This window comes from Grammomys surdaster, unplaced genomic scaffold (assembly GCF_004785775.1).
Source record: "Grammomys surdaster isolate TR1022 unplaced genomic scaffold, NIH_TR_1.0 129, whole genome shotgun sequence".
Classification (NCBI taxonomy): domain Eukaryota; kingdom Metazoa; phylum Chordata; class Mammalia; order Rodentia; family Muridae; genus Grammomys; species Grammomys surdaster.
This window is the reverse complement of record NW_021604587.1, coordinates 6,660,390-6,676,078: the sequence shown is the minus strand read 5'-3', so window position 1 is coordinate 6,676,078 and position 15,689 is coordinate 6,660,390. Positions and strand designations below refer to the sequence as shown.

General features: G+C 40.8%; 1 protein-coding gene across 1 annotated transcript in view; it reads left to right on the top strand.

Moving 5' to 3' along the window:
• The window catches only part of Macrod2 (mono-ADP ribosylhydrolase 2), a 1,849,434-nt gene that overhangs the window by 1,652,458 nt on the left and 181,287 nt on the right, over positions 1 to 15,689 (top strand). Inside the window, exon 9 of the mRNA XM_028755287.1 lies at positions 13,434 to 13,515. Coding sequence (XP_028611120.1) covers positions 13,434 to 13,515 — 82 coding nt within the window. The remainder of the gene's footprint in view (positions 1 to 13,433; positions 13,516 to 15,689) is intronic.

Below are 15,689 nucleotides of genomic sequence, written 5' to 3'. Positions count from 1 at the left end.
TATTCAGAGCTCCAGAGACCACATGCAATAACCATGGGAGATAAAAATGCAAAATAACAATGGAGCTGGGAACAAATCCTGCATGTTGAAGGAGATAGAGAATAGAGGGCCAATGAGGGGATAAATCCTGACTGTAGCTGCTCTTTTTATTCTTTTCTGTCTTTTATACACAGCACACACTCAAGTCATAACAGTCCCACCCCTTCCCACCACACACCACCACTGCTACTGCCGTCAGCCTGTGTGCACGGTGGGGATTGGTGATAGAACCATTTCTGTTTGCCTGCTTCATGTTGTCTGAGACTTGAACCTATGGAAAATTACTGGAGGGGGATTGTTCTCTTTAGTTTGCCTCTTGAACAAAGAGAGTCTTTCTTGCAAAAGTGGGAGGGACACCAGACTCAGAAAAAAAAAATACTTTTGTCGACCCCCCAAAAAAAAAAAGGCTTTTTGGAAGATATGTTAATGAATCTCTCTTTGAACTGTAAATGGCATCTGCAGAGCATGTCAGATGCTAATGGCAATGGAAAGACATGATAATACACAGCGGGCCTTACAGATTTGTGTGGTAACCCTCCCCACTCTTTGAGCCTCTTAAACCAGGCTGCAGAGCACCCTGTGACTTGGCATGGCATTCTCCTTTCTCCTTTTGAGCAGTGATTTGTATTTCTCCTAATAATGGCATTTTTTAAGGTCTTGATTCCTCAGCTTTATAAAGCATGATTCTCATTGCCAAACCCATAGGCAGCAATGAATGACAATTGTTCCTTGAAATTTTTAATTACTGCAACAAAGAAGGAGTAATTATTAACTTTTGTCTCCGAACCACCTCTGCAGATGTTCTTAATCAAATAAAAGAAAGAGGAAAGTGTGTTCGAAGAGGCAGGAGTATGAAATATACAATAGGAAGTTGCAGCTGGGTCGGGGGTTGATGTGAGTTTCATGAACAATAGTTCTAACATTGGAAGGGTAATTTCATGTCACAGACTGGATGGGGAAGAAGAATTGAGTCAAAAGACCTATTCCTGGCAGTGTCTTCTGAGTTTGAGGGTACATAGTGTACCCTGCAAGTGACAGCACAGTGCCCTGAGGAACCTGGTACTTTAGTGGAGCTAAGACACTCCCAGGCTGAGTTAACTTTTGACAGGCCATATGCTGAGAGACGGTGTGGAATCTATGAAGTTTTGTCAGGAGTCAAGTCTATCCAAGCAATACACTGAGAGGGAGATTTGCAGTCCGGAGCTTCGTGAGAACGTAACCTTGATCAATACCTACAGCAGTGGGGAACGTGCAGGAAGTCAGGTTGGGAGTCGCTGCAGAATGGTAAGGACTGTGAAGGAGTCATGTGACGCCTTAAAGAGTTCCTGAGTGGCTAGTTTGCACGAGCGTGCCAGGAGTGTGTTGCAAATGCCACTGGCTACATAGTTTAAACTACAGAAAATTCATTTCCTTATAGCTCAAGGCAGGAAGAGAAACAATTTGCCATCACAGTCCTGGCTTCTAAAGTTTCTCTCTGTGGCTTGCAGATAGCCTTCCCCTCCCAGGGTCTTCACATCAATTCCCCTCTATGTTTGTCCAGTTTCTTCTTCTTACAAAGACAGCGATCACCCTGGAGTACAGTTAAAAACTTCAATTTAACATCTCTTTAAAGTCTTCTTTTCAAATACATCACTTTTTTAAGGGATTGAGAGTCAGGGCTTTTTAGGGTGTGAATGGAGGGTGGGACAAATCATTCTGATTTTACTACAAACTCCTTCAGACTTGCGTCCTGATGAAGGGAGGAGACTGGACCTGTTTCCTGCTACTGGTCTGTCATGGGAAGAAGGTTGATTTCAGGAAAGGAGGGCCAGCATGCATTCTATTCAGCAGTACCTACTGCAGAAGTGAAAATAGAAAGATCTGCCTTGGTCCTGAAGGAAAAGGAGAGATGTAGCCAGCACACCACAGCTCCTCTCCATGTGTGAAAAATATACTCTTTTATAATTTTATTATTGATATGTAAATAATTATATATAGTGTATGTTGCATATGTATATGTGCATTTATAAATGCAACCTGCAGAGTCAGTCCCATTAGTGTTGTTCATATATGTATGTGTTTAGGGCTCCCAACATAGGACTGGATAACTTATCCAATCAGAGGGGTAATCCCTGAAAAAGATTGTTATTCTTTCAGCAGGGATTAATTGCCTGTAACTTCCAGATAGAGATCATTGTAGAAATATACAGCTGGTAACAATACAGAGAGCAACGGACTGTCGAGGGCTATATGACTAAGGCTCAGAATATCACAGAAGATGGGGTGGAAAGGCCAAAAGTTCTTTATCTTAACTGATCCTACTCCCGCCCATGCCATGCCCACTTCTTTGGTTATAAGGGCAAGGAAGATGAGCTTGCTTTGCCAGAATTTAGAACTGCAGGACCAAAGCCCATGTATGCGTAGACTTGCATTCTATGCTGAGCATTTAGAGTGGCTTCAAGGACCATGACAGATGTGACATTTTCAAGGGTGTCCATTTTGATCAATATGAGGCAGACCTGGAAATTAACTTTTGTACAAATAACCCTCCAGCTCAAACCAAAATAACTTTAGGTTCTTCAGCTACCTGACCATTTTTTTAAAAAAATAGAGTTGAAGAAAAGTCAAAGGGAACAATTTATCAAAACAAAACAGAAAGAGTCTGAATTGTGTTGCCACAGGAATGACAGATGTACTGGGTACCACCCCTCCCCCCCAATAAAGGATTCTTTTCAGGCACGCAGAAGCAGTTTCAAAATGCAAAAAGTGGCCTTTAAATGTTTATGGGTTATAAATGCTCTCCTGCTCATCTAAACCGCTCTAGGAATGTGTTCGGAAACCTTTCCCCATTCTGCAATTGAGAGGTTGAGGTGCAGATTTCTGCTGCAGCAGGCATGAGTGTGAATGTGTTCTGTACCTTTAAGCAAGACACAAAAGCAAGATAGTAAAACTTAAAGGGACATTAAAACGTCAGAACAAGGACTTCTTCAGGGTCCTGAAAACTCTTTTCCTTACAGTAGCTCAAATGGCTGAGGACAGTTTCTCTCTTATTTGCTTGCAGAGCCACAACAAAACAGTTGGGTATGTACTATATGGGCCTTGTATGCCTTCATGTGTACATGTATGTGCATATGTATGTGTGTGTGGGGGGGGGCTCAAGGACAATTTTATTAGAATTTGAGAGAAAAACAACAGTACAGACAAGCTGAGAATCCTGGCAGCTGCTAGGGACAGGGAAAAAGAGAAAAGTCATGTCTAAGTTAGAGAAGCTGTGAGAAAGCCCTAACTATAGGGAGGAACATACTTAGGAGTACTCAGTCAAAAGCGTCTTCGTTTCAACGGGCTTTTAAGGGTTCCATGGTAAAAGACGCCACCGAGGACACATACTTAAAAATAGAAATAGATACCATTTATTAAGAAAGAAAAAGCAGGCAGCTGGAAAGATTGCCTAGTGGTTGCGTGCATTTGCTTTTGGAAAGGACTGGACTTTGGTACCTAGCACACATATCTCATGGCTCACAGCCACTGAAAACTCCAAGTCTAGAGGATCTGATGACATTTTCTGGCCTCTGTGGGCACGCACGCACACACACACACACACACACACACACACACACACACACACACACCTGGGCATAAACTCACATGTATATACATAAACAAAATTAAATCATAAAAGAAAAGCACCCCCTAAGGATGGAAAGTGGGCTGAGGAAAGAGCCCAAAAAGCTTGCAGCCATCCAGTGTTTGTATTGGACTCTGTGTAGCTCGCACCTCTTCCGTTTGTATTTTGTAGGTGCTCTCCGGGCATCCTATCAGCCATTTTTATAATTGCTTCTTTTAAGATAGAATGAATTCCTTTACAACTGGAGATGGGATACCTTTTACTAGAAAAACTCCTCCAGTAGGCTCATCTGGCTGAGGCATTATTGTGATCTGGTTTAGGAGAACCAGTGGAGACACTGATGCAAAGGACCTCTGCTAAGTAACAAAGACTCCAGATCATTTTGCCCTGAAACTGGGTGCATAGCCAGATGGTTACCACCAAACCACATGTGTCTTTTTAATCTGCATTTAGCCATCAGCCATGAAGAAAGTCAAGAGGTTCAAAACTAAGGAGTATTTCATACACTTTTTCTGCCTTGAGGGTTTGAGTCGAAAACGGGGGGGGGGGGGAATTGCAGGAAGCTTCAGAGAGCTAGTGAGAATGATCCAGTGGTCTACCAGCACAGAAATGGGGACCTGAGCTGATAACTGCAAAGAACTGAATCTGCTCTCTGCCAAATGAACTCTCAGAGCCCAGTCCAGCTGACACTGTGACTGCGGCCTAGTGATGTCTTGAACAGAAAAACCATCACACTGTTGGATGTTGGGTCCACAGAACCCCAAGCTAAAAGATAGGCATTGTTTTACAACCCTACAGCCTACCACATCATTATTCCATGTTAGAGTTGAGGGAACTGAGGCTTAGGAAGGCTAAGTGGTTTCCTTGAGGTCAAAACAGGGCAGAGATACAATACAAACTGGCAGATGGGCAGTTGGTAACATGGAAATAGCGTATGTGGAGGCAGAAGTCTAAGGTGGCCCCTAGGATGCTGGTACCCAACCCAAAGGGTGCATATTTTGTTCAGATTTCTCTTCCTTGCGGATGCAAATGGCAAACATAATGATTCAGTAACGCCCTTGATTAAGAAAAGTGATTGTCACAGCTATGACTAAGGTGTTTAATCAATGACTTAATTAAAAGAGAGGTTGTCCTACTGGGCCTGACCTAATTAGATGGGTCCTTTGCTAACTTTATTAAATGTGTGTGTGTGTGTGTGTGTGTGTGTGTGTGTGTGTGTGTGTGTATGCACAGATGCACACATACAAACACAATATGTGCATATGTGCGTCAGTGCCAGGGACCAGCCCCAGCAATGGACAGATCTTTTAAAGAGGTAAGGAGTTCAGCAAGAGACGAGTGAGTCAGGCAGGAGGTTTAGAAGAATCTTGCATCCTGACTGACAGTCAGAGTGCTTCTTTATTTATACAGAACTCAGTATGCCAGGATAGAGTCTTGTTGTTCAAAAACATAGCTCATATCATTTTGTCCCTGGATATGTGTTGTAACTTCCTCTTGTTATAAGTTTAGGCATCATTGATAAACAGTAACGGAACAGTTATCTTTAATAATCATTTTTCCTCATCAACCCCACAACCCAACTTTTAAGAATCTAGACTCATATTTATCCAAAGCATGACAGCCCATACTCAGGCTGGTAGCTTTTGCAGTTTCAAGGGCACAGAAAGAAAAATCTCCAAGCCATTCCAGGCAGATTGTCATGTCCCAGGCAGTGTATTATTAACTCTTAGTGGTCAGAGTGCATAGTAAGTAGAGGCTTTCAATCTGCTCTGTTGCCAACTCCTCTAGCCCACCAAACCTTGTTTACCTTTTTAAGTTTATACTGTTCTGATGATCTTGTTCCTGACTACAGGGGCAGATGTTCCAAAAGTATCTTGGAGTCAGATCCTCATTGGGAGATCTCTGGTATTGTTATTTGTGTCACAACCTCCAGGATTAAGGAAGACCATCAAGTGGGCCAGATAAGGATGTCTCTCTAAGTGCGGGAAGGGTGAATGTTCAGGACTTTCCTAGAAAAGCTTAGAAGCAGGAGTCCTGGGAGATGGCATAAATGATTCATAAGAAAATTCCCATCAATCCAATATCCCCAAGTTGTACAAATATTAAAAGCCCCACAAGCATGCAACATGTGGAGATCAAGACCAAAAGAGGATTGGGCTCAGCTTTGCTGGGCTTTTGTCAAGCAGCTGTGCCGGCTTTATGACTTCCTCTGTTCCTATTAGATATGGCTGGGCCACACCACTGTGCCTGTAGAGATGAAAGGCAACTCTGCCTTATTAGTTCACTTCTACCTTTACATGTGCTCCTGGTATCTATCTTAGATTGTCAGGCTTGTTCGACAAGAGTCTCTATCCACAGAGCTATCTCTCCATCCCACTAACCAGATGGGGTTCTAAACAGGATTCTAGAGTTTGGAGGATATTTGAGGAATATCCTGGAGACATTTATGCTAGCCCAGGAGGAAGAAAGTACCCATGTCCATATCCATGGATAAGAATTATAAGTAGCCTCTGTGAGGCAAGAGCTATCTATGGTCAATAACTTTAAGAGTGAGGAAGAGACTTCTGCTAGGAAAGATGAGTTTGGAGGCAAATCCCTAGCCTCAGGTGACAAGTTCAATGCACATAAACACCTTGATTGCAAGTTTTGAGACTCTAACCAGAAGACTCAGCTAGGACGGGCCTGGATTTTTTTTTTTGTGTGCCTAGAACAGGTGAGAGAGTAAATACTGTTGTTTGAAGTCTTTGCTTTTCTGGCGATTTGTTACACTGCAACTGAAAACTAGTGTATGTAAGGGGAAGGGGAAAGATGGTTCATTGCTTCGCTTAGTGGGAGAAGAGGGACCAAGTTCCAAGCAGCTCAGCTTCCTGGTTTGCTTTCTCAATTAACCTCTTGGCCTCTCATTTATCTTCGTCTTATTCACAGCATTAAGGAAGGTCCAACCATCCCAATCCTACTCCTACACCCTCTTGAAATCTGTCTTTGCTCTAACTTGGTAAATTCTGAAGTTTATATCACTTATTATCAGAAAACACTATTTTAAAACCTCAGCAACCTGTTTGGATGAGGTTGGCAGTTTGGTTTCAAGAAGGCAGCAGTTTCACCATCACTGTCTACATGGTGATATTTAGACTCAGTAACCCTCAGTTATGCCAGAATTTACATGCTTACCAACTCTCTGAATGTCACTGGGCAAGCCACTTACATTGATCAGAACCCTTTCATTCTCTCAATCTTGCTGAATACAGGCTAATCTTGGCTATGTCAGCTGTCCTATGACTGCTGGTGTGAAAAATGGAGGTCAGCTCCAGATACTCCCAGCTTGCCTCCCTGTATAACCTCCTCAAAAACGGTGGATGTAATACTGAAAAAGATTAATAGGACTTATGTCATCATGTTTATGGGGCATGATTCCCCCCCACCGCCACTGTGAATTAATGGATATCTTGGTGAAAGAAATATATCTTTACTCCTGCATGCCTTGATGGGTGAGCAGCAGTTGGCATCAGTGGAAATATATGGAGAGACTGCCTTTCAAAGGTCAGCCTTTAAAGGACTTTTTTGACCTCTAAGTCAATGAAAATAGATTTTTGATTGTTGACCAAGACAACTGTAGCATAGACTTTCAACCTTTAAAAAAAAATCTTATTGAAGTGTAGCTTACACACAGTTCCTGAGTACACAAGTTGATAAATTTTTTACAAACTGGACAGTGTGTCCAGGGAACCAGCATCCGAATTAAAACAGCAGAAGGATGTTAGACATTGTGTAGCGTAGCATGCCTTCCAGCAGCACACACCCTGGAATAATTGCTAGGACAACTTCTAACAGCACAGTTGATTACTACTTCTAAACACCCTTGAATGTCATAAAAATGGAATTGTCTAATACATTCTGCTTTTGATGAGTTTGATGCAGCATTGTGCATTTACCTGTATTTTATATATGCCTGTAAACGTTTTTATTTTCATTGGCTTGTAATATTCTATTGTGTGACATCATACTCATGTGTTTATACATTTACAACCGTTTAAGCAATTCCCAAATTAGAGATATTAAAATAGTAATGGTGAACATTCTGTTGCACTACTTCTGGTGAATGTATCCGCTGAGTGTACACCTAGGATTGAATGGTGTATGTGTATATTTACCTAATTTAGTATATCTTATTGTTAAAACTTTTCAAAATGGTTGTGCTTATTTTTATTCCTCAAAGCTGCTTGTAAAAGTCCTTGTTAACGTACATACTCACCAATATTTGATATTATATTTTCATTTTAAAGAGCCATAATGTTTTAATCCATGCTACTGTATCACTATTGCCATTGTGAACCCAAGGAGTATCCTGTGTGAAAAGCCCAGCACTGAGCTGCATGCGACTCAGCGTCACAAGACGACAGTGCCTCCTTCTACTACAAATCATGTAAAGGCTTTCTGGAAAATGTAACAGAGAATCTATCTGCTTACTATCCTTTTTATTTTAATTCAAAATATATCTGATACATACCCTTATCTTGGTCAAGTGTATTTGCCGAGTCATGAACCTTGCAAATACATATGAAGGGACACATTGTAGGTGAGGACCTATGCCATGAATTAGTAAGACAAAGGCCCTCTGCCATGAACTCATGAGACAAAAATGAGTGTCACCTGGTTCTTTCTAAGACGTGTATTTATAGTATCATGAAGACTAGGTCAAGTGGTAAATTCCAGAACAGGTTAGTTATTGCCTTGTGTGCTTTTGGCTGTGGATCAAATGGGATTTACTGATAAATTATTAATAGAGTAAGTCATTTTAAGCACGTGAAATTAGTTACAGAAGAGTAGATACACACTTTAGGAAGTTCACCAAAAAGACCTACTAGGCTAAGACACACAGACATTCATTTAAAGGAAATAATTAGGAATTAAATCTCTTTGACAGGTTACACATCTCTGAAAAATGAACATTGTTACTTTTTTGGGCTTCGCTGAGTTTCTCCTGGTGATATAATGCTCACTGAACTGATACAAAGACTGTATCAATCGGAGTTTAACCAGAGAAGCACAATTCTGTGAGTTGTATAGGAAGTAAAGATTTTTCTTTTATAAACTAATAACATCACATCCAATGTTGGCAGAGTGGGAAATGTGTGTCCAGAAGGGGGTGCTTCCTGGTCAGAATAGAGGTCCTAATTGAGGCTTGTGTTATTAGGGTATGTGGTCCAGAAATGCTTTCTGGTAAAAGCTGAATACAAAATGGGAGAGAATCAAGACAGCCTGGAAGCCATGATGAAAACTGAGAGTGACATGTGGACTGCCTTATCGATCTGATACCCCAAATGCAACATCTTACAAAGTAATTCAGGATGCATCTCTGTGAAGCTCAAGACTCACAGAACCCATAGCAGAGACCAGCAGAAGCTGTTGAAGCTCCCAGTTGCTGCCTTAGCAAACATTTCTCAAGAACACAGCACAGCCTGTGTGGACCTCTAGACACATCTTTGTGATGAGAGCTCTGGTTGTACTTCTGTTCTACAAATCCCAAGGAACTGTCCCCATGGGCAGCCCCAACCAAGAACCATTCTGGGAAGTGCAGGTCTGTCTGGATTTTCTGAATTCACACAGTACAGAACAGCTATGAGTTAGACACAGGACATGGCATTCTTCAGCCCTTTCATGATACAGGTGGAAAACTATACATGTCCATCCACTATCCCATGTCTAGGAACAGGCCTGGAAACTCAATGGTATGATATGGCTTATCCTCAAAGTAATATCAAAGGGAAAATAATTCAAGACTTGAAGTTAAGAGCACTGAGGTTTTATCATTCATTAATTTTCTGACACTATGAAAAGGCCACTCAATTTCTGAACTCTTGTTTCATAGATTGGGAGCGGTGTGCAGGTTGTGCCCTGCAAACTGAAGGCAATTCACTTAATAGCAGATGAATAAATGAGTGGTCTCTCAAGAGCCATAGTTTTATGAAATTGTCCAGTGGCTTTAAGGAAAGAAAGTGATGCCATGCTGGGTTGTGGAAAATTCTCTTACAATTAATCCAGGATTAGACTGGACTATGCAAGGCTTCCCTCCTTTGTATGAGCCAGCTTTCCAGTCTCTCAGCCATGGAGCAGTTAAACTTCCTGTGTCCTTCTTCTCCCCCTTTCCACAGACGTAAAGTACTAAAGATCTGTAAATGCAAGACTCAAAAAAGTGGTGCCAGGAGAAGCTGGGAAGATGTCAAGTCTGTAGTTACTTATTTCTGTGTCTTTGCTTATGAATTTGCAATGAGTGTCTAGCAGGAGTGGCTCTTCTCTGCTCCATGTGCATCAGCTGGCTCAAACGCCTGCAGCTGAAATCGTGGAAAGGCCACCTCCTCCCAGCTGGAACTGTGGCCAGAATAGCTACATGTGGGTTCTCCACATGCTCTTGCTGCTTCCATAAGACATGAAGGTGGTATATGAGAAGTGTCCTCCCAAGGGTACTAGACAGAATCGGAATGGCTTCCTCTCACTCAACAAAAACCACTTAACATCAATTCTTCATGGCTACAGACCTCCCAGACATAAGAGATTCGAGTTTAGACCCCACTCTTCAGTGAGAAGAATTCCATCATCTTACTCTGTAAAGAGAACTATGGAATGAAGAATTAGCAATAGTGGAATGACTTTTAAAACAGAGTTTATCAAATAAGTGGGTTCAATTAAGTGGGTTCTTATCCAATAGCACCCCAGAGAATATGTATGTGCACAAGGTTATACAAATATGTAATCAGTATCTAGTGAATGAAAGTAATGCTTAGATTCAATTTGCTACCAAGCTGTTTTCAGTGTTAGGCCTATGAGTAAGGACAATTAGCTAGAGCACTCAATTTCTTTAAAATTTAAGTGTTTCATCTTCAACATCCATTTGTTTTCTGGGGGAAAATTAACTGGGCTGGCGAATTTTGGACCATTCCCATGGTCATCAAGCCATGTGCTAGAGATAGATTATGACCCCTTGCAATATTTGGACAGTCTGAATATGAACTGAATGGCATTTGAAGTTAATAGCTTTGCTACTAAAAGAGGCCCCAGCAAGAGAAAACACACACTCGCTCACACTCACTCACATGTTTGCACACACATATAAGGGACACGAAAGATAAAATCATCACCCAATTTGCTGTCCTTAAGTATAGAGAAATGTGACAGGACACACAATTGTTTGACTCAATCACATTAGGTTTTCTGTAAGTCTAAATTCCTAGGTTTTAAGCTCTTACCATAACTGGGTGATTTAGAAGCAATATGACATGTGAATCATAAAGGAAAAATCATGAACGCTCATAGGCACACAAGGGTAACTGTGGGTTCGGGAAACTGTAAGTGATCCGGCACAACTAGAAAACCAAGTCTGATTAAGGGAACACAATAGAATCATATCAACTTTAGAGTCTCTAATTATGAAGTGTTTCAAACATAAGAAAAATAGAGAAAATTATTTGTCTACATACTTACCCCCACAGTTAACAGCTCCCAGCTATGTGTCATAGTGTCTCAAATCTCATTACTCTCTAATAAATAAATTATTAATGATCCAAATCTCATCCCTTTGCAGAAATGACTGCCATGTTAAAGCCACATGTGCTACTCATCTGTTTCCATATGTTAGTACAGATGAAAGCAAAACAAGGCAGTGGCAGTGGAAGTATTCTGAACAGCAGCACTTCACAGGTTGGGCAGACCGCCTGCACTGCTGGCCGCCATTCAGAGAGCATGAGCAGGATTTTATGGAGTGGATGCAAGGCAAAAAGAGGTTTAACCCATAGTAGAGCAGGTGCCTTACTGAATCATTCCATGGAGGAACCCCAAGTTAGGTGGCAGCTTCTGGTTGATTGAGTTCAGGGGTTGTTTTTTTTTTTCTTTTCTTTTTTTCTCTTTTCTTTTCTCTTCTTTCCTTTCCTTTCCTTTCCTTTCCTTTCCTTTCCTTTCCTTTCCTGTCCTTTCCTTTCCTTTCCTGTCCTTTCCTTTTCTTTTTTCCCACTCATCTTTGCATTGCTTATAAAGGAATCCAAAGCTTAACCAGATGTCCTTGCAACTGATTATTTGAATAGTAGTCATGGACGGGTCCCTACAGCATTGTATCTTTATGTTTTTAAAATGATGTAGAGACGGTTTTATAGAGTCTGCCCTTCAGCAACACATTTCTGTCATTCAACATTATGGTTTTTGGCTTCAACCACTGGATATAAATGTGTCATAAGGAGTATGGGCATGCAGAGACTTATACAGACTCTCTCTCCTTTTCAACTAAAATTATAGTTCACCTGGAAAAATGATTTGATATGGAATCTATACTTTTTGTGTATACAGGCTGTACTAATGATATAGAAATAGGGCCAGACATCTGACTCAAATGTGAAAACAGGAAAAAAGAAATCTGCTCATTTGAACCCAGTGTCTTTCTATTTTTATGGTCAGAGGCTGAGCTTGTTTGTTTTGTAATAGAATTCCCGAGGCAACTGGAGGGTAGCTTGTTCCTTAAGGGATAGAATTTCAGTGACAGGCCAGCAGGCAGTTGAGCCTTGATAAGGTAGAGACTTATGAATAGATTACAAAGGCAAGGTTCTAAACTCGGGTATCTCACTTCATTTCACAATGCCCAGTGACCCAGCTGCCACATCTCTCTCACACTAGAGCATCTCAGCTACTGGAAGCGGTCATAGTGAGAGGCAGGATCGCCTTCCACAGTGGGGAAATGGAGAAGTGTTAGGTGGCTGACATCTATTTGGGTTCTTTCTTGTCCCACTTGATGCTCACCCCATCTCTCCCCGAATCCCCCACTCCCCGAATCCCCCAAGAGATGCTTTGATGTTTTATTCAACTGTCACTTGTACCTTGATAGAGTGGTAATAAACTTTATTTCTCATTGTTAAAGAAAGGTAATAAAGGGGTATTTATGTTCCAGACACAAAATTGAGTTTCTGAGTTAGTATGAGATATAGGTGAGCTACTGTATGTAGGTCCTTTTCCCTCTCTCTTTGACAAATTATGCTTGCCTATTTCAAAGAAACCTATGTGTGCTGATGCTCTCTCAAAAAAGGAAGAAGGGAGACTGGGCATACATTTTACTTCTGTGGTGACACTTACCCAACAATATCTTCCAAATTAAGTGTTCATTGACCTTGTGTTACTGCCAACTAGCATTTTATTTCTGCTGGGGTTTTTGTTGTTGTTGTTTTTGTTTTTTGTTTGTTTGTTTGTTTTGAGTATGTTAGGCTAAAAGCAAGTGACTTTGTGTATATTAAACTCATTGACATTTTTTAGGCCATATTATAAGATTATAGCTTTGATGACTGGATTTGTCTAACAAGATAAGGATAAGTGCTATTTGTTTACTGGCATACTTTATTGTCACTTGTCTATCTGCATCTCTTCTGGCTGTTTTAGAGAAGATAAAGTCTAGGTATCCTGTCAGAACCTCGGCATTATTTACAGCTTGCTGCAACGTGGCTTGCTGTCATTTACTATGTCTTATTTATGTAGCATCTTTCCGCTGAAGCACATATTGGCTTCATTATAAACAGAGCATGCACAGGCAGATGCACACTCACACATAACTCACACACAAGTGAACACACACACACACACACACACACACACACACGCACACCTTTGAATATCACCTGATCCTGTGATACAGTTAAGACTGCATCACCAAAAATCTGCACAAAGCTTTCACACTTGTCTTTATGTGTTTTAAAACTCTGCTTTGAGTAAGCATTTGCCATATTTCCTTCCACTTCAAGTGTTTATTGTTTGCCTCTAGGTGGATCGAATCATCTTCTGTGTCTTCCTAGAAGTTGATTTCAAAATCTACAAAAAGAAAATGAGCGAGTTTTTCCCTGTTGGTGAGTAAACCCATTTGTTCCCTTTGAGATCAAGGGATAGAAGGAGTGGGATCTCCTATCCCTGGTGCTCCATTGGCCATTCTCAGAAGTATTCTGTGATTCCCATGTTTGTGGTCAGCATGCAAACATGTGTCATAGTTTCTAAGAACCGCAGGAAGTGATAAAGATTCCGGGCCCTCACCGCCCCCACCCCACGAGATCATCGTGTTGTCTGAGGTAAGTCAGCACATCTTTTGGGAACTGTTTCTCACATCAACTGAAGATTGGACCAAATGGATTTTAGAGGGCACTCCTCTCGTCCCAAATTGCTTACTCAGTTCTCCCTCCACCTGTAAGACATCCAGACTGCATGCATACAGCAATTAACTTTTTTTTGTTGAAAATTGTAGGAAACCTATTTCTATTTGTAGTCAGAATCCAGACCTTCCTGTACTTCATCCTCATTCTACCCAATTCTTTCTCCTTGAACTGCCACGGTTGCATGGTCCCTTTTAGGGCAGTCTGAGAAGGAGAACGGCTGTCATTCACCTCCCTTCACACTTGTCTTTACAATGCCAGAGAGGCCTGGGGCTTGCTAAAGAACCTTGAGTAATGGATTTAGGATTGAATGTGCCATTAGTTGGTAATTTGAATATTTTTCCCATCCTCTCTCTTAGAGCCTGTTAGGCTGTGGCTTGTTTAATGCCTTGTTACTTTTATGGTCATGGTGCCCGGAGTGCTTTACTTAGCCATGGTAAGAATTGCTTGTAGGAAATTACAAGCTTCTGTGACTAGTTTTGGATAGCTTGCTCTTTTCTTTTTTCTTTCTTTTCTTTTCTTTTCTCTTCTCTTCTTTTCCTTTTTTTCTTTTCTTTCCTGTTCTTTTCCTTTTCCTTTTTTTTTCTTTTGATTTCCATCTCCATTTGAGGAGAGTTTTCTGGCAATGAGCAGTATCTATGGTGGGTGAGAAGGAGAGAGTAAGGGTATTGGTACACATTCCTCTAAAGCAGACCTTCATGGCCAAGCAAGAAAGAGCATACCCTTTCCATAGTTCCAGGAGGACTTGGGTACCTGAAGCAAGTAGTGGTTCAAAATAAAAACAAAGACAGTGTCACTTCTCTGTGGATGCTCTAGATAGACCAGGTTCTGCAGTCCTTACCCTAATGTTACAATTGACAAATCTGATAAAAGAAAAAAAATTCACTTAGGCCTAGAAAGGATTTCCTTTACTAAAACATGATTCAAATTCCTTGGACTCCCTTTGATAGAGGTTTATTGTGGCTCTAATATCCCTGGCCCTTTCTTCTCCTTTCTCTCTCTTTTTATACATTTGTGTGTTTTAGTATCTCAATACTTTACAGAACAAAGCACTAATTGCTATTTAATAAGCAGTTGCCAAGATGAGATCAGTTTAATAAATGCTTCTCACCATATCCTGGGAACTTCTTTTCTGTTTCAATCTTCTCTTTTTCTGTGTTCTGATTTTCATTAGAACCTGAGTGAGCTCAGGAGCCTTTGTATTTCTGACTATTCTTTAAATGAATTGCTCATTATGAAAAATTATTTTTATGGTCTGTGTAAATGTAAATATCCTCATGCCTGGTGAGTATCAGCTTATGAGGTAACTTTAGACTCTTCAAGATGTTTAGAAATAATGATATCATAGTCAATTTAGTGTCTTATCAGTCTGAAAATATTAACAAAAGTACAGGGCACAAATATCTCACTGCAAATTTTAAAAAGTGAGACAGGCTTAGGTCTCTAAAGTTTATTAACAATTGTGCAAATAAATTCTCATTTAAAACATTGCTGCTGTATATGAATCCAAAATCTCATCTAAGTATTTCCACAAGTAAAATAATAATAAACTCATTGTCAGTTTCACATTAGTATTTCAAAGCACACCATGTTCATGAAATAATTTCCATTGCATGATGGGTTTTACAGCTATGAACAGACCAACACAAGTCTTATAAAAGACAACATTTAATTGGGACTGGCTTACAGGTTCAGAGGTTCAGTCCATTATCATCAAGGCAGGAGCACTGCAGTATCCAGGCAGGCATGGTGTAGAAGCTGAGAGTTCTACATCTTCATCTGAAGGCTGCCAGAAGACTGGCTTCCAGGTAGCTAAGACAAGGGTCTTAAAGCCCATGCCCACAGTGACACATCTACTCTAGCAAGGCCAAACTTCC